The 19,964-nt window shown below is 45.6% G+C and overlaps 1 protein-coding gene across 1 annotated transcript; it reads right to left on the bottom strand.

Moving 5' to 3' along the window:
- Positions 1–10,091: 10,091 nt before the first annotated feature.
- On the bottom strand, positions 10,092–11,819 carry ccmFn (cytochrome c biogenesis FN). Its single transcript has one exon. It carries the CDS (start codon positions 11,817–11,819, stop codon positions 10,092–10,094), a length of 1,728 nt encoding a protein of 575 aa, YP_009243677.1.
- Positions 11,820–19,964: the final 8,145 nt, after the last annotated feature.

Genomic DNA, 19,964 nt, shown 5'->3' with positions numbered 1-19,964 from the left:
CTCTCTAGCGCTAAGGAAGAGTGATAGGCTGACCATCAGAGTCACCGCCCATTTCTCGTTTGGCTTATGGCTCATTAACCATGCCATGGCCACTAGCAGCTTTATTGCCAACCTGAGCCGAGGAGCGAGGTCGAGTTAATAAGCCGACTCTGTTTATCTATCCCGTTGCCGACTCGGTGAATCAAGGGATCAGCTATAAGCTAGAAACCCAGAGGGAAGGAATATGAAAGTTCCCGAGTCTGTTAATCGCTGACCGGACACGCTAACTGAATTGCTTCACTGCACGGCCTGCTTCCGTGGGTGGGTAACCAAGCCGCTTCTGTGAATCGACACAACTCGGTTCATCGACGACCGCTAACGGCACTTTGTCTTCTTTCTTGTCTTTCTTGAGCGCTCTACGCACAAAGGCTTCCTTCTTAGATTCTATGACCGCGCAACTGCTTTGCTTAAGCTAGCATTCATTCCCTTAACGCGCTCTTGCTTGATTCCCTTTCCCGACTCTGTTCATTGAGGGCTGAGTAAGCGAGAGCCCAAGAGCGACGAAATGAGGCTAGCTAGATCCTCTTGGTGCCCTAGCTTCATCTGCGTACGCGTATGCATATGTTGATGCTTCCTCGCTAGCAACCAACCTTGCCCGAGAAGCAGCCTTCCCTTTCCACCCTAGTGTGTTATCTATCCGTAAAAAAACTTTTCCTTCTTTCTTTTTTCAAAGTCATGATCAGAATGAAAGGTAGTTCGCTGGGTATGTCTTTTGCTCCCAGAGGTACTGGTTCGAGTCCAGCTCGTGACAAGGCCTTTTTGGTCATATACCTTGGTCTTGCTTGTTATTGTTATATTCAGTTCCTTCCCCCGCCAAATTCGGATTCACTTCTTTCTCCTTACCTGGAAGCGGCTAGGCTAAGAAGAGGAAGCAAAGGCCGAAGAAAGACCTTCCACACGACTGCTCTTCTTTCCTGTTTGCTGTAACTGTAAACAGCCGATTTGCTTATTCAACAACTCTCTAATCAGTTTGGGCACTAGGCAGTAATAACTGGTAAGGTTAGTACGGACCCAAAGGTCACTAGAGTGGCTCCCGTCTTTCCTCACTCGAGGTCTAGCTTTCCCTTGGATTACTTTGCATCCTTCCTGCTTGAAGTGCCGCACTCTTTTTTGCCACTCGGAGATAGCCTTTTCGATCTTATTGGCTTAAGCAGACCATTCGTGAGCAGATAAGATCAAAGAAAGCAACCTACAGCCCCATGCATAGCATACTAAAAGAATAGGACAAGGAAGTGACATATAATACTAATATAAGAGGAAGCTGGTATTCAATTAGCTAGGGAGGGAGACAGGGCTAAGGCAGATGCCGGTCTAATCTTCCTTAGAATGGCTTGTGCAATTGAACACGAATCGCTTGATTTAATCAATAGTATAAGGAAGATGGCATAGAATGTGCTGTTGTCGCATGAATAGGAATAGGTTGTTCAAGAAGTGGTTGCATATAAAGGGCTTGTGCACATGAAGAAGAAAAGGAAGAAGGAGCTGTTGAGTCAGATGTGGCATTAAACTGTTTTCAAATAGGTTCTTCTCGAAGTGGTCATTAGTAAGCCAAGGAACTGATTGACCCAAGGCAAAGAGTCCGTTCATGGTATAAGTCCTTTCCTTTCCACTAAAAATGCCGACTTTCCTAAAACGATTTGAACTAGGGTATCCTCGCCGAAGGAAAAGAAGATTAAGCAGTATCCCGAAGAAAGAATAAAATGGCACATTGACATTCATCTTCTTCTCAAAGCCCTTTGAGAAGAGGGGCAACTAGTGAAGATGCCAAGAATGGCCGGAGATTACCGGTCTTAGTTAGAATCTGTTGCAAATGCATGTGAGGGAGGGAATGATTGCACATTAGTATTAGTAAGAGTAAGGGAAGGCAAGTGCCATGGCATGGAACTTCTTTTCTTCTTTGTACGAGTCTTTAAGAGCAGGGAATTCGAGAATAAGAAAGAGCCTCTCGTCCATTAAGGTCTAAGTTGCGCTGTACTCTGGGCATCTTCAAACTCCTAGTGCGCAAGGCGCTTTTTTTTAGCCCATCTCCTTCTCACTGAAAGTATGTAGCTCGTTCCTATCGGTTGAGCACTACATACCGTAACCGTAACAACAATTCATACGAGTGACTTCTTCCCCCCTCCTCCTCTCTAACTCCTAGCTCCTAGCCCCTAGCTGCTTCTAAGCTTCTAGCTCCTAACAGAAAAGGTAGTCTACTTGACTCTGAAAAAAAGAAGGCTTGGCTTACTCTTTCAACCAACAGCTAAGGCCTTCTATCGGCCTTAAACCCAAGTTCTAACGCCAGAGCTACAGGTCCGGTCTGAGGGTAGTTAAAACGGAGAAAAGAACCTAAAAGGGTAAGCATACCCATAAACCCCAAGGAAATCGCCTGTAAAGACACCCCCAAAGGCTGTAAACTTTATCCAAAAGGACTTGATCTCACTGGCTGACTTACTAGCTTATAACCAACCTGCTCTTGTAACCAAAAATCCCTAGTATAAGAATAGACTGTTTAAAAGGAGGATACCCTTGTAGTCATAGTAGTCCCCATTATCAACTACTTAAGGGCAATAGCAGAAACGATTCCCTGCTAAAAATCTTTCGCTTTTTTATTCAACTCGCTTGGTGAAGATAAAACAAAGGCAACCACATAGAAGAAAACTACCTACTCGTCATGATTTGGCAAAGACTTAGTATCCATAGTAAATTGATAGTTATATTAGTATCCTCTTGGTTAATCCCGGGTAGCTCCCTAGGTTCTCCCACTCGCTGGAACTAGTGCTGCAACTCAGACTTCAACTTCAATTTGAAAGATAGCAGAAAGCGAATTAAAAAGACTAGCTACAAGAGATTATCTTTTCCTAGCCTTTAACTTAACCAGTAATATAACTAGATTAAGCGCTTTAAGGGCGTGGTGAAGCTGGTATTGAATTCGCCGTTGCGTTGAAGGAAGAAGCGATGTTGGTGGTAAGGCCCTTAGTTAGGAGATTGGAAGTAGTAAAGCTGTGCCCGTGGGGTGAGACTTGCCCTCTGCTCTGAGATGGCGAGAATTGTTTAGTTTAGTAAAGGCATGGCTTAAGCCAACTCGGGACAGGAGGTTTTTTTCTTATACTAGCTCTGGCTTTACTTTTATTTTACTCTTTCTAGGTATGATATTCAAGGGGCGAAGGAACTCGACCGTACCCTTGATCCTAACCCTCGGGACTGCGGTAAATAATTGGGACGGATGGAAAGAGACTGGCTTTCTCATCATATGATAATCTTTCACTCGCTTCCCTGCTTACCTTTTTGCATACAAAAAAAGGAAAAGGAACTGCGGCTTTCAAGGGTATTGAATTAGTTCAGTTCACAGGAGCTTTGTCATTTTCTTATTCTTATTAAATGGCTAAAAGGAATAAGAACTCCAACTACTGTATAGGCTTAGTCTGCTATTGTGGGGCTGCCTGTTTTCTTTACTTTACTTAGGGAGATTATCTAAGCTCTAAGCTGGCTCTTTAGACTAAGCAAGACTTGATATTACTTAATATCAAACTCAAACATCTTACCTCACTCGGCTAGATCGCTATGGATTAGATTAGGAAGACATTACGGCTGGTGGGGAAAAAGAAGTCTATTAGGATTGCTTGAACTAAAGGAACTTAGCCTTAGACTGGGGTGGAAAAATATATAAGAAAAACCCGCTTTCTCCGCCCAATTCCAGTAGAGAGAGAGAGAACTAGGGCATTTACTTGTTTACTATAATATAATTATATTATAGTATAGTATATCCATGAGCGGCAGAACTGGCACGGTACAGACAAAAAAGATTCAGGATATCCAATTCTCCGCTTATTATATTCCTACCTTAAAAGGGATTTTCGCGCTTGGAGTTGAGATCAGATCCGAACGCCACTTCTGTGATGAAAAATAACACAATATTCTATGCTTTGAAATGAAATTGAAATCTGGTTTTAGCTATCGACTTTCTCCCCCTGTTTAAAATAAGATTCAAGAAGCCATGCTGCAGAAGAAGGAAGAAACTAATACCACCATGTCAATCCAAATATTGAACCTTGCAGAAAGTGGAAGCGAAGGCCGAAGCTATTCGGATTACACACGTTTGTTTTCCGACCCAGGTTGTCCGATCAACCCCTCGGGTCCCTTTCGCGACAACAAACATAAGGATCCTCCTTCAAGAATTCTCCGAGATTGAAGAATACAACGTCGACGGCATGCCCACATGGTGCTGCATCGTGCTTGTACACGAGAACAGAAGCATTGTGGCTCCTCTTTCTACTATTGAATAGAGCGTCCAGAATTGTCTGCGACCCTTTTCGTCTGGGATCAATGCCGTTGCACTGGTAAGGCTCCATTCTGATTTCCATTTGTTTGTTATTGGTTTAAAATTAAGTAAGAATTTCAATTGGGTTTTTTTAGTATAGTAGGGTTTGTTCTGTAGGTTGGAGTAACCATTTTGTTTCGAAACGAAAGTCTCATATGATAATTCCACTAGATGATGCTGTTTTTGATCTTCATCAAACCCATCTCTTTTGCATGGACTAATTCATTGTAATGGCTTTGGTCATCTACTTTGTATTAATGGAATTGAAGAGTAAGTCTCTCCGCGGCAGAGAAATAAAATATCTTCTCCTATAGAAGATATGCACAATTCGTCAGACACGGTCATCCGTGGTTCAGTATAGGGGGGTACAGATTCTGTCATGGAAGTTTTGGAGTGACCAAAAAAAATTTGACAGAGCAATAACCTGAAATAGTTCCTGAGCCACTTCCAGTACCAGTTCTATCTAGTTCCTGGAATTGATGTTTACAATGATGTCGCCTATTTATCTACAAATGTACTATGCTATGGGATTTTCCGGAATCAGAAGTGGGTAGAGTTGTCAAAGTTCGATCAATGGGCTCTACAGTAGTTGACTAGGCTCCACTTACTTACTGGATTGGCTGCTTGCTTGGACTTACGAGTGAGTAAGTAAGAAAGACCTACTACCACCCTCCTCTTAATTTAGCCCATTTGTCTTCTTCCGCTTTTAGAAAGGGGCAGGGTAATCAAAAGGGGGATTTTAATAGCAAATGCCTAGAGCCAACAATATCCGGAGGCGCTACGGCGTGGAAGTCACCCATGCAATACTCCCCCACGACCCTTCAACAAAAAAGGTACCTTTATCCGAAACCTAAACAGGTCGATTTCTGCCAAAAAGTTCGGGATTTCGGGCTGGGTCTGAATGTGGTTCTTTTTTTTCCCAGAATAATTTGGAGCAGCGCTCTCCCGACGGTATCCTCCTTTGGAGAGGGGACCAAAATGCGAGAACCCCCGGTTTGGGGGATTAAGCAGAAATAAAAGAGTAGGGAGAAGAAAAGGTGGAGAAGGGGGCTAGTACGGATTCTTTAGTAAGCCATATTATAAACAATATCTACCCTAATAGAAGGTGCCTACTTGAATACTTTCTTCGGGTTGTTCATGATAGTAGTCCTGTAAAGAAGGCAAGACAGGAAGATAGAGCTTCATTTTTCTATATAGATGTAGTGTAGTCAGCATCCTACGCTTGTTCTAGCAGTTTTCAGCATATAAGGTAAGGGGCGGCCTCAGCCTCTGTGTCCTTTGCCTGGGTACACAGCTGGCTTGATCTTTATCACGATCATGGCTACAAAATATGCCTATCCTGCTGGGTTTTGCTCTTTTTACGGGTCTCGCTCTTGCTACATTGCCTCTAGATTCCGTTCCGTCAGGGTCTCGATGTGCTTTATCTTCACCTCCTGGAACCGTAACTTGAAGGGAAGCTGTGACACCAAAGGATACTAGGCGAGATGGTGCTGCTGCTTCGGGTCTACTGGTAAGTGACTGCTGGTGGGTACCCAAATCCGTATTATGGGGATACCGACGAACTGTAAGTGATGCATCTGGCTTTGGCTTTTGAGGAGTATTGCATATATGAAGTCTCAGACTCTATTGAAAGCTTCCAAATCACGCTTACCCCTCCTCCCTACTTAGTCCTTTAAAGTATTCTAGGCCCATCTTTGCAAGAAGTGAATACTTTTCTGACTTTCTGCCTTTCCCGATTACCTTATAGTTTGTTTTCCTGCTACAATGGGATAATCGGCTTCAGAGTCTTCCTTCCTAGCAGCCTATGTCTAGTGTCAAAAAAAGTGCTAGGTCTTTCCACTTACGAATTCCTGCTATTCAAAGCAAGGTCTCTCGAGCCTCATCCTCTCTTTAGCCTATCCTGTCCTCTTGCTAAACCTCGAAACAGTAAACAAGTAAAAGACTTGCCTTCTCAGATGCGTTGAGAATCGCCTCTTTGACACTACCAGTTCCAAAGAGGGCATTCTATTCCGAATTCTCGGCATCAAGATTGTACTAGCTAGGCGAAATGGCCGTTTCATGTCCCAAAAGCGTCTGCATCCGATCTTATATACGCTATTTGTCCTGGAAACAACCCATTCTTCCAAAATGAAAGTCATAGTGCTACGTGCTACTTACTCTTCCTGCTCCTGCTAATGCTAGTGCTACTCCTAACAGCGCTTATTCCGACAACAGCGAGAACAGTCGCTGGGGATTCGATTGCAGGTTTGATTACCCTAACAGCCTTCTTGAGCAACCTACTCTAGCAGCTCCTTCTGGGCATGTCCCACTAGTGGAAGAAGTTACTTGCCTTGACTTCAAGCTGGGGAACTCTTTCTCTTATATAGGCTATTTTCCCTTGAAATCCCATTCTATCCATCTTATTCTTCTGTGTAAGTAAAGACTAGCAGGGCATTCTCCCTCTCACTGGAAGGCCCACAAAAGCACAAATGAGAAATATAGTCAACCGGGTTCTAGACTGCAAGGTTGGAAAAGTCAGCTACTGACCTGGGCGCAAAACCCCGACAAAATAAGTACAGGGATACCCAATCACATGTTGAGCAACTTCAAGCTTCCTATCTACACAATCAATCAGATTGAAGTCCTGCAACGTGACTTCCTTTGGTCCCAAGGTGAAAGTAAAAAAATCCATGCGGTGAATTGGTGGTCCGTCTGCCAACCCTGGCAGGAGGGAGGCCTTGCCCTTCGTTCTCTTGCACTCAAAAACTCGGCCTTCCAAGCTTGCTCTGGAGACTTCTCACATGTACCGCGACTTCATTTGCCGAATAATGAAAGCAAAAAACTTTCCCGAGAGCTGTCCACTAGATGTGGAGCCTAAATACTCGGCCTACTCTTCCTGGAAGTCCATTTATGCCAAAAAGCCAATTCTCCAAAGCGGAATAGTACGTGTCATTGGTGACGGCAAGGACACCAACCTATGGCAATCTGCTTGGCTCAATGGTTATCCCCTGCGTGACCAACCAGCCAGGATCACTCCTTCGGACAGCGACCTCTTACTCCCAGCCCAATCTATGTTGGTCCATGGGTCCAATCGATGAGATGATTCACTTACGGGACATTTGGAAAAAGGCGCAGCACTGGAACTGCTATGTAGGCTTTTGTGGGTTCGAATCCCTCTCTTTCCGTACCCCCATCAACACCTAATTCACCAACGTTACCGACCTCAATGTATCAAATAACAATGAATAGGTAAATTTGAAATATCATGTGATAAATCCAATAAAAAGACGGAGCCTAGCAAGGATAGGGAAGACAGTATCCTAAGATCTGCGAGAAGTGGTACTTTAAAAGAGAGAGAGCCACTTCGTAAGCGAATAGCTACTGAACATGCCGTAGTAACCCAAGGTCTCTCGAGCCTTCTTCACCCACTAGAAAAGAATCAATGAGCGCCTGAGTTCTCTTCTTAAGTTTCATTCCGTTCCGTCAGGGCCCACTTCGTACTCGGGTCTTCTAGCCGGTTGTGTAGCGGGAGGCTCGAGAGACCTTACTTGAATTAAGACTTGAATGAAGCAGAAACCCGGAAGAAATCTGTATGTGCTGAGAAGTGTCTTTATTAAAAGAAAAAAGATTATGCTCCGTCTGATTGTCGGCAGTATTGTTTGGAAGATTATATGTATTATCAAAAGATGATTGGATGGTGTTGCCCGTTGGCCTTTCGTCCTTGCCTGAGGTACGTTGTTCTTATTTGTGACACCCATATGGTTTGTGTCTGACCCAGCATAGTGCTTTTCTTGCCATTGTTCATTCTTCTTTGAAGCCGCAAAATGATAGTGAGGCTTACAGACCTCAGTAGCAGCAGGCCATGTCTGAGGAATTGCCAGTCTTGCAGAAGACGTCGTTCATTACCTTATCAGATAGAGAGGGGTTCAAACCTCTTCCTGACGGAAATACCACTATTGAGGGAAATTCAGACTCACTTGGTATCGATTCTGAGAAAACCCCCACTGGCAAAGGTTACTTTTGTAGGGCTCTGATTGCAGTTGCCACGGTGAGAAAGTAGCCTTCGTTCCAGTGAGATGTGGGGAATGCTTTTCTGAAAGGAAAACTAAATGAGGAGGTTTACATGTCCGGGCTTCTTTTCTTCTAGTTAGTCGACTCAGAAAGGCGTTGTTTCCGGCTCGAAAGCAAGAAGCAAGGGCGCGAAAGAACTTGATTGAGAAAGGGGCGCTAACGCTTACCAATTTAATTAACAAAAACAGGAATGTGAGCTTACTACCGCCTGCTACAGATGCTTTACCGATGCCCCTCCCCTCCAAGCCTGTCTACTCTGTAAAACAACAAAAATAACTCCCATCAATCAGTTTGTCCCATCAACAGCCCCTTGTTGGCTGTTGGCCTGACCAGATTTGTTGATGGAAGGTCCTTGCTGCTTTGTCATCCAGAGCCTGGGGGTCCCCAAGGGGTGTTGATTAATAGGCCCCAATAGTCTTATTGGAAGAAAAAGGTCCTCCCAAAATACCATGCAAGACAGTTGAATAAGGTGAGTGAAACGAGTGAAACATTGAAAATGGAGAAAAAAGCCCTTGGTTCGAAGGCAAGGACTCAAATCCGGTCACCCGGGCTAAGAATGTCTTCTAGAAGCACAGTGTACTATCTACTGTTCCTTCTTTCTTTAGTTATAGAGTAGACGGTTTTGAACGGAGAATGCAGAATAGAATCATCAGAATAATGGTATGATATTCCATCTAGCTGAGGTTGGCTTTCTCTCACCAGGAAAGGGGGAGACCTTAGAAAGCGGATGAATGGGGGATTCAGTAGCACGGACACCATTTCCAAGGAATGGAAAGAAGGAACCACAACGTAGTCAACTAGAAGAACAGGCAAGGAAGCCCCCTTTTGCCCAAAAGCAAAGGTCGACTCAGGAGAAGGAGCTTCAAGACTGTAGATCCACCTTACGATCGATGCCGTCCACCGGAAGACCGAACCCAGACTTTTCTTTATTACCACATTGCGCTTTGCTCGGTACGGAGATAGGATTTTATGCAGAGACGAGACACTTCGTGCCTTTGCTTGTGGTTTGGGGCACCGTAGCTCACCTTTCACTAAAAAGAAGGTGGTGCAGCCAGGTTAAGAAGTTGCTAACATCGGCTACCCCTGACCTTCAGCGTCCCATTTTCCGCAAATACATTGATTTATTCATTGCGCACAATCGGACGCTAACCTTGAACTGACCCTTCAACTGACTAGGCGCTTGGGAATTCTTAAACCGCCTCCTTTTTCTTTTGAGACCTACTTCCTCCTTGCTTTCGACTTAGTCCTTGCTTGAACCTTTGCGACGACTATGGCACCTTTTGGCTTGTACTCCTCTTTGACCTTTGGAACGGAGGGGCACGGACTCCACTAAAGAGCCAGATTGGATAAGTGCTTTGACAACGATGAATTTGGCCTTTTGCGATCGAGCTACCTAGGAACAGTTGTTGCCTACATAAACTACCCCCCAGACCAGGGAAGAAAGTCTCAGATCTATGTAGTTCTCGGCCCCTTTTGTTAAATCAGTTCCTGTACTGTTTTTTCATGAATGAAAGTAAGTAAAGTAATCTGGTGGAAGAGGCCCACCTCACCACTCCCCTATCATTTCATCGGGCTGATAGGGATAGGGGACTACTCTATTAGATGGCCCAGCTTCCTCCCCCCCCGAAGCGATCTTCTTCTAGTTGCGGAGCGAAATCCGGCAGCCAATTGCTGGCTCTGAATAACCAGCCCAGCAATAAGTTCAATTATTCCATACCATAACGGGGCGGGGTTGCGCGCGAGCCGAGTGACCTAGATGCACAAGAGTACTTTGCGCCACAACCATCTCTTTTTTATAGGTTCTACGGACCGATGCCTGCTGCTTCATCTGGCAGCAAAGAATCATAGATATGCCGGTCATTAGAAGGAAGAACCAACATAAAAAGATTCCTCGCGTATCATCTGTAGCAAAACTATGAACGGAAGCTAGCAATCCGGACCGTATTGAAAAGGTTCCTGAGACACAGCATGGAAGAATCACAATATTCAGAAGGGAGGTACAAGAATGACGAAGGGGTAGAATTACTGAATGAATACGAGCTGTGGCTAATACCCGAGGCATAAAAGAAGCATTTTCTACGGGATCCCGAAACCACCAGCCACCCCGACCTAATTCATGATGAGCCCACCAACTTCCTGGCAAGATGCCTACGGTTAAAAACCACCGACATGTCAAGATCCAAATTAGAATTGGTTCCTGGTCTTGGTCAGAGACCACTGTGTTCGCGCCGGCGGTCCAACAAAGAGGCGAAGTAGTGGTCTCTTTCTTTTCATTACGAACGACACGCTTCGCCTGCTCCTTCCCCGTGTCCACTAGCGCTCCTGTCCAGAGCGAAGAGAAGGCGAAAAAGCGCCGCCGAAGCAACATGAGCAGGCTTCTATTGCTACGCAACAATAGAGCAGGATAGCAGCAAATAGCATCTTTGAATTTGAGGGTAAAAAGCTCGCTTGTTATACGGGATCCAACGCATCCAGCAGAGCGAAGCAGCGTTCCATTCTTTTCGGCGGCATCCTTCCGCATTGGCGGCGAGTGGAGTGCCACAATCCCATTCATCTTTTTTGATCTACATAAGCCAAAGGCCATAGCACTGGCGACGGCTCCGGCATAAATGCAAGGAGGATGTATAGCTGATATAGGATCTTGTGGAACAGGATTTGATTCTGCAAGCGGTTCGGTACGAACGAAGAAATTTCGAACAAAAGGATCGGAACTCGCTGATAGGAAAGGAGAGAAAAACAAAGCAATGCCAAGAGCTCCCTCAATCCGCTGTTCATCGATAGACGAAGCTCTCTCTTTATCATCTCGTGTCAGATGCAACAAAGGACTCATCCTTTTTCCTTCTCGCGAACCACGGGAGCGCCTAGCGCCCAGAGGAGCAAAGCTCATTTTCCTTTCAGGGGAAAGCGGCGCATAAAAAAGGGCTGGCCCGTCAAAAGTCCGGTTCCTTCGCGAACGAAGTTCAGAATCAACAAGGGATGTAAGGAAGGGAGTGTACAACTGGTGCGCAGCCCCACTTTTTTGTTCGTAACGAGGGCGAGATAGAATGGAGTTCTTCACGAAGTTCGAGACAAAGGAATAAAAAAAAGTTTCTCTATGGCCTCCTCGTTTTGATACATTATGGCTTTGGGGTCGACCCCGGTAACAAAGAAGGAATCCATAAAAACTTGGGATCCGACACCATGATAAAATACTACCCTCATGATTAGACCATGTCCCTGAGATTTGATAAAAGAAAGGTGCATTAGCGGTTAATACGTTGTAATTGGATAAGTTATTAGGAATATGACGGAACGAAAGACCAAGGAAAGAAAGAAGAATGCACCAAAATGCAGGTGCTGCACCAAACGCAGGTGGTTGTTTCTTGTTGTAAGTGAATGCAACGAAAAGACCCAGAAATAACGGATAATGAAACAATTCATATATTGACATCTCGTGCTCATTTCAAAATTTCTGCTTTGTTATTCCCATTATCCGGTAACCACAGGATGATCCACAAGAAAGGTGGCAGGATTCGAACCTATGGCCCGCCCCTGACCTGCTGGGTTGGGTGGCCGGGTTAGCACCCCTCGTCGCTTCTGTACCCGAAACAGACGCGCTACCCAGCGCGTAACCTTGTCTCGTCTACCCCTTACTACAAACAAAAAGCAAACGGAAATGTACGATTAGGGGTTCCTCCCGAGACTACGGTCTCGTTCGAGTGCCGCATCACAGTCCCGTATCCATTCCAATTTTATTTTTCGTTGGAGTTATATAGGCCCACTCGACTTCTCTTTTCTTTGTCCAACCTGATGCCTGAACTTCGAGGCGCTCGGCTGCAGCGAGTGCGGAAGCCCAGTCCTTCACTTATTGGCAACTCTAGCTCCGCCCACTTTTTGAGTCCATGAGAAGAAGAGTCGATCCTTCTCCCCCATCTCGGTGACGTCCAACATCGACGGTTGTGAACTGCTTCACATAGTCCCGAACCGAGCCTGTTGAGACACATTATACTCTGACGGGCAAGGTACTCTACGTTCTCGGGAAGGAACTGAAGCTTCCACTCTTCCCTCCCTAATCTTGATAGTGCAACGTCCCGCCTCTATGTCTCTGTCGTCGCATAGCATCGCATCATCGGTGAGGTACATGACGCCCGTACTAAATTTCTATTCTTTAAACAAAAGACGGGATTTCTTGTCCATTTCTTTTTTATCTGTCTCCTGCGAACAGCTAATTGCGTAGTTTATAGTGAGAACAAGCCTTTCGGATGACAGCTTTGGTAAGAGAGGGCACGTGCTTTGAGATAGCTAATCCCTCTGAAGCGTGAGCTTGCAAAAGGCTAACACTTCGATTGCGTGATTAGGTTTGTGTGAAGTCATGAAAGTGACTCAAAAAGAATCGAAATTTAGAAGATTGGATCTTTCCGTCAAGAACTGCTTGCTGTTCAGGTTTAGGAAGAAGAATGTATGTCTCTATTTCATTTGAGTTAGCCGATATTGCAAGCAACCTCTACCGGGAAAGCATTCGATCCCGCCGAAGATCGAGTTGGAAGAGCAGAGAGGATCTCTCTCAGCTCGATGGCTTCTTTGCCAAAAGTAGCTATAGCTAACGCTACGAGGGGTTCAAAAACCTTGTTACCTTTTTGATATGGGTATGACATAACCAGGTTGCTTGCAAGAGGTTGTTTACAATGCTACGTGAACACTAAAGTGGGGCAGCCGTCGGGTTAGGGGGGGCTGAGGACAGGAAGAAGGATTTTTTCCGAAGTAAGGTGTGTGTTTGGAAACGGGACATCGTTCTTTCGAGTCCGGAGATTCGACGCACAAGCTCATTTCGTTGAGCCAGGAGAACAAGAGGTTAGTTGATATCGAGGGGTCTATCTATGATGACGATGTTGCTTGCAAGGAAGAGGTTTTTTGAATAGTAAGCCGACGAAGGCAAATTATTGCTGATTCGGAGAGCTATACTCCTAAAGTCAAGACCGATGAGAGGTTGCTTGCGACGGTTGTTTACAAATATCCCGGTGGTTCCGCTGTAGCATGGTTGCGATCCACCATGCCCCATCCTTCTAGTGTACGAGTGCTGCTTTGCTGCTTCTTGGCCTCGCTCTTGCTTTGCAAAGATGGGTCGCAGCCTGGTTTTTATCCCAGATATTCAATATCCTGGCCTAAACTAAATCAGTTAAGCGGCTTATTGCAATTGTCTTGCAAGCAACCGTAGCAATAGCAACTGAGCCAGCCAAACCAAGAAAGCCGCGGCAACAAGCATTCTTGATCTTGTGGGGGACTTCCATAAGGAGAATTGTTATGAAAGAAAGCACTCCATAAAGAACTAACCCGAAGGCGCTGACATGGTGGGCGAGTAAGCCGGCTCAACGGCAGGCTTCTCTGGTGGCGGTATCCCTTACCTGACATCAGTTATCAATCTTTCTTTTGGTCCCGCGAGTTCTTTTTTATATAGATAGTCGTGTGATTACTTTCATTTTATAGAGTTTCATCTTATTTATCAGAAAGCTAGCGAGGCCGCATCACTAGCGGGAGACCTATCTTTTCTATTAGATTTTAATTGGAAGTTGGCATGCACAAGCAAGAAAATGGTAGCGTCTAACACGCAAGGGCCTTGCTTCTTTAGGATAAAAGCCATTCTTTTGGGCTGCGGAAAGATTATTGGTTCTTTATGAGCGATGGACTGAAAATGATCTGATTGGTCTTGTTAGGTAGCTCAGCTACAGCTATTGCAATTTAGCTATTGCTATTGCTGTTATGAAACTGGAAGTCTACCCAGAGTTGTTAAATCCTTTCATTCTGAATGATTGCATTGCGGATTGTATTGCAAGCAACCTAGCTTGTTGGGTGGGCACGGTGGGGCGTCGCTTTATTTAAAAGTGAAGGAGTTGTCCTTCCGAGATGAAGGAGCTGTTCGTTCGCCCCAGGTTCTAAAGAACCAGACTGCTTCACTCCAGGCCCGAAGTACTGTGCTATGCTATCCCCCCGCGTAAGGTTTTAGAGGTTGGGGGCACTTCCGGGGAACGGGCCGTGGGCGGGTAGAAAGAAGAGAAGGAACCCGACTTCCCGGGGGGACTGTTCTAGTCTTAGGTAAATCGATTCAGAGGCCCTCAATACGCACAAGAATTGTGTTTTAGGGTGAATCACCTGTGAGGTACGAAAAACGGACGTATGGGCCGTCGGTAGATCACACCGAGCGCTCTTGGTCAATCCTCCGAATGAACAAGCAGACCAAGGAAAGTAAAGTGCTCGCTTATAGTCACACCTGTACCTGTCTTTAGCCCCTGCTCAAGCGTCCCAGCCCTTTTACCGCTCCGTGGGGGTTTGACTACTCAGAAGAGTTAGACTTGGCTTATACGGGCGGACATGTTGTATGGAGATGAGTGTATGGGAGTTCCGATAGAGGGTGGGAGTTTAGAGATTCGAAGACGTGTATCTATCCGTACGAAGCCAGGGATGCGTCTGCCTTTGCAAGTGCAGGTGGGTATGAAACGACCCGTGGTTCAAGAGAAAGGTTTCGACGCTGCGGGATTGGCACAAGGCTTTTTGTGGTGGCCTCTAGTGCAAGAAGGAATGCAGATGGGGCCTCAGTAAGCCCTTGACAGTACGTTCGGTTTCTTCTCCCGTCGATTGAGGGCATTGGGTAAAGGGGGAATGGGTGATCGATGAAAGAAATCTACTCCTCAGTCTGATAGCGGTCAGGTCTTATGGCTGTCGGGCAATCGCTCCTAGGCCGTTGAGCATGCCAGTAGTCAATTAAGAGTTCGGAACGACACTAACACACCGGAAAGTTAGCCGTACCGGCTCTTCCCAGCTTCCTAGCTTAGTTGGTAGCTGACCTAACCTACGCTCATCTCACTCCGGCCTTGCTTCTTAGCGCTCCCTGGAATGAAATAGTCTGGTTTGATAGAACCAGGGACGCGGGAACAGACTTTGATATTCTACGATCTGATCTCGTCTATTTAAAATCGTCAACAATCGGAGTTCTCCCGAACAGCTCCTAGTCTTAGTTAGCTCTCCTAGCTGCACTAGAATAACTATTTTTTATAGAAGAGTATAGTATGGCATCAGTCAATCTTCTTTGCACGAGCATTGAGAGAGAAAATAAATAAAGAGTAAGCAAGTAAACTACCGCGTGGGTGATATATTTACTGAGGTTTTTCCTACCTCCCCTAGCGGGGAGAATGCCTTACTTGGAATCTCAAGCTTTCTTCTTCACTTGCACAAAGCCCTTCTGTCGCGAATACAGTGCAAAGATTTTCTTCTATCTCCTTTGTGTCAGTTTAAGAATCAGTAATCGGATGCTATAGAGGAAGATTCAAAAAGTTAAGATATGCCAACTAGCTCAAGTCCCACAGTTGATTCAATAGCTTCAATAGCTGTGTTCTCTTTATATCTATCAATGAGGGATTTCCGGACACCAAATGGATCAAAGAACTAATTCTTTTTGGTCTGACTCCCTGGTTCCCATCTTTTGTCCAGAGCTAAAACGAGTTATACAGCCGGTAGCAATAACCCCTTTTTCAACCATCTGACGTGGTAACCACATGAATACAATCCATTTTTGGGGTATTTCAGAGGAGCCAAAAGGCTCTCTCTATGAAATATTACGGTCATATCTTTATCTTAAGGGCTATAGAACTCTCTTTGGCAAGCATTAAGCCGTCGAACTACCGACTCTATAATAAGCTTCTACGTGCTATATTCTCTTCGCCTAACACATTCAACTACCTTTTCTTGCAACAAGTCCGACTGCTGCTCTAATACAGTCTGTTTAGAGTCTCTTTTTATGCGGCTCTCCTTCCTGGGAGGTAATTACCGTTAGCGTACAGCACCCCTCGTAAGCAACTCGACTACCCCTTAGGCCTCCGGCGCGCACAACAACCAAACCACTTTACTTCTTCAATCTATTCGTTTGGATACGCGGTAAGTAAGGCGAAAGAAGCGCGATTGCGCAGCTCAATAGGGCTCCTAAAACGCCTATGAGCTATCGAGACACTGGGAATGTGTCTCGCTATTAGTGCCCCATCAGGTGAAAACTTGGACCTCCCCTATTCGGCCTAAAAGAAAAGACAGACAACCAGTAAGGATACTAGGAGGAGGGAAGCCGGCCATCTGCTTTCTTCCTTTGAATTACTAGGTCTGTGAACTGAGTCATCGGATGCAAAGCATAGCCGACATCAACGTGAAGTGCAGCCCTTCCATTTTCAGGTCTAGTGCTAGACCCTGACCGGTCGCGACGATCAAATGCTTTCATATGGTTGGCTGCCTTCGATAGAAACGAAAGGGTGTTAATCCGCACGGGACCAGATAGGCCGAGGGTTAGAAGGCCGCCTTAACGCCTTATCCAAAAAGTTGTCCCTCTGAGGCCTCATACCCCTGCGCAAAAGAACGAAAACGGGGATGAAAAGAAGCGGGCAAATTTATCTCAAAGAACGACTCTCTAAAGTCGGGGATTTCGATGAAAGCAAGGTATACGCCTTCTTTGACATGTTGATCGCTAACGGTCAGCTGACTCTACCTCCGTGTAAGCGACCCGCCAAGATCGAGAAAGTTGATGATTCCAACTACTTACTGTCGGTCCCACAGGTCGTGGGACATACACTAAGACAGTCTTTTCTCTTTAAGAGCTGGTGCAAGAAGGCCTCCGGACAAAGGCATTAATACTAAGAGAGGAAGAAACCCCCAAAAATTCGTGTTGTACTGTATTAGTGGAGGCGGTAGAAGCCTTAATATATAACGCGATATGATAGAAAGATAAAAAGATGGTCATGGTTTAAACTAGATTGTCCCAGTTGGAGTTCTGACTATAGCTGCAACCTATCTCATATTGGGGAGACGATCACAAACTAGAAATATCATAAGAGAAGAAGAAAAAGCTTATGGTTTACTGTCTTTCTTCATTCAAGTCAGATAGTTGATCGAGCCCAAAGGTCCGGTATGGAAGAAGAAAAAGAGCAGAAGAGCTACGAATAGGATCACTTGGAGCTAGGTGCTTCTCCCTCCGCTGGCTAGTACCTCCTCTATTCCATTTCTCTGTCCTAAACCCCCCCTGCAAAGCCCAAATATCCATTCCTGTCCTGGGACGAGGAACGGAATGCATGTTGCTACCTTTTTGCATCCTCTCGAAAAGTAGGTTGCCATCGGCCCATAAGCGGGAAGGAATGCAATCTCTTTTTTCCCAGAGTGAGAAAACCATTCCTTTCTCCAGTAAAGGGTCCAACCCACCTTCGAATCCAAACCCCGTCCAGATGTTTCATCCTTTCCCCACATCTGATTCGGAGGATTCGGGATAAACAGGTGCTGTAGCCCCGGTTCGTTAGCATTCCGCCCTTCAAACTTGGTTACACCAGAAGTCCTCATTTCAACGGCAAACTCTATTCCGCCTTCACCACACGTTCCTAAGCGCTTGGTGAGTCGGGTTATCCATGTACTGCCCAGGATCGCGGACCTTTCGTACACGGATTTTAGGGCATTTAGCTAGCCTATATCTCAGCTCTAGCTTCCGTACTCTTTTTCCTATTTCTCTCTCGATATCCTTCTTTCATCCTCGCCATCTTCCCAACGAAATGGATTGGTACACCATCCATCCTATCCTGTGCTTGGTTCATGGGAACTGCAAGTTTGACAATCAAAGGTTGGGATATCTCATTTGATCTCAGCAAGCCGCTTCGCGCTCAAAGCGAAAGCCAGATCTTGAAGCTAGAATGCGTGAGAACTAGAGCTTCAAAAGAAGCCGTAGCGAGGGTTGGTAGTGTGGCCGGAGGCCCACTTGCTTCTAACGTTCTGCACCTTCTAACATAAATAAAAAATGATGTTGAATTGTCTGAAGGCTTTTTCTTCGTTCATTCCTGCGAATCCATCGCGTTACTTCGATGAATTTCCCGCGTACGTGCCTTTTCCTACTCCTTAGCATGCCGTCAATTAGCTAAATTTCTTTTAGTCGTGCGAACGAGACCCTCGCGAAGCGGATTCGGTTCCATCCTATACCTCCTATCGAATGGATTTCCCTACAAATGGTTGTCTCCTTTTGGTTGCGATAATTTATTTTGTTCAAAGCGAGGCGAGCGGTGCTATTGTCCCCTTCCTTCTCCTAGCGCTCATTGACATCGTATGCGGGTCATCGGGATGGGGAACATCATATATGAAATGACTTGATCCGTGAACGCGCTTACCCAATATTGGCCAGGGAATGGACCAATTCCTTCATTCAATGCATATTGATTGAGAATCTGTGCAGGAGATCGGCCTTCTCTTCTCTCAGGTCCAGAGGGGAACTCTTAGTTAGGTCCCTCAGCGACTTGGATTGCTGCCTATCGGTAACAGGAAGCTCGGGATTTGCGCCATGTATGTGGCACACAACTGGTTCTATCGATGCGAATCAACAAATCACAAGGAAATTTGGTCTTCGGAATCAAGCGGCAAATCATGATACGAGAGGGGAGCTCTGACGTGCCATTTAGTAGCACTCATGGGATCTGGTCAATAAAGGTGTAACTCTTAAGTCAGTCGGGCAAAGCCTTTTGAAAATGATCCAAGGGGGGCGAGAGGAGAAGTGTTGTTTGCAAGCGAATCCAAGAATGCCACGAGGCGGAGAGCCTTTCGATGAAGCCTGCACCCACTGGGAAAAAGGAATAATAGACCTTGCCAGAGTTTCCCTGTTAAACAACATAAGAAAAAGCTTCACCGACTGCTTTATCCACAAGAATGTCATAAAGGTTCTCTCCGGTCTTTCTCAAAAAGACAGCTTTAGAGCGCAAGTCAAACTCATGATAGGCGAGCAATCACGCGCACATGGTTTAGCGGTTTGCTATGCTCTGTGATCTTATTCTTCTCCAAGACCCGATGCTTCATCTGCTTCTTTAGCTTAGTAGGACTTCTTTCACGCTATTGCGTGAAACATTTCCCAATTGAATTGCAAGGGATGACCCTTTCTAGATGCCCGATAGAGGTTGGACAGATTCCTTTTACCAGAAGGAAATAAGGGATTCGCTAATGGCAAGAGAGAAATTGCTAATTAACGAGACTGATTCCGGATGCCCGATACCAGAGGGCAGATTGTCCCATATACTTAGAGCAAGAGGAATAAAAACCATAGAAACCTACTGTGATTTCCCCTTCCCCTTGGTATAATGGTAGGGTGTTGCCCCGATAGTTCCCATCCCGCAACCTCCTATGGACTCTAAGTGGTGGGATTTCGGGGTAGAAGGTTCATGGTAGGTAGTTCCAATGCGGCGATTAACATCTTTCTAGTATGTAGCGAGATCCGTCCTCCAACCAAAGGGATCGATATAACATAACTAAGGCAGCTAGCCCGCTGGTAGTAGAAGAAAGCAGAGATTCAGGCAGCTAGGCATCAGTTTGAGTTCGAGATCGAGACCCCAAAAGGAGGATATAGAAGCAGATTGAGTTGCAGGGAGAGAGGGTTCAATACCCGATTTGAGAACCAGGTAACCTAGCATCCTCACCCATTGAACCATAGTACCTAGCTTCCCTTCGCTCGCGTCCGAACCCATATGTCTTCTATAATCGATATGCCTCAAACAAGGAATGCCAGCGGCAGAGAGAGTTGGATAGGTACCCCCTGCAGTTGCTT

This window comes from Cannabis sativa, mitochondrion (genome assembly GCF_029168945.1).
Source record: "Cannabis sativa mitochondrion, complete genome".
In the NCBI taxonomy this organism is placed as follows: domain Eukaryota; kingdom Viridiplantae; phylum Streptophyta; class Magnoliopsida; order Rosales; family Cannabaceae; genus Cannabis; species Cannabis sativa.
Note: the sequence above shows the minus strand (reverse complement) of the source record. Positions and strands in the feature narration are given on the sequence as shown.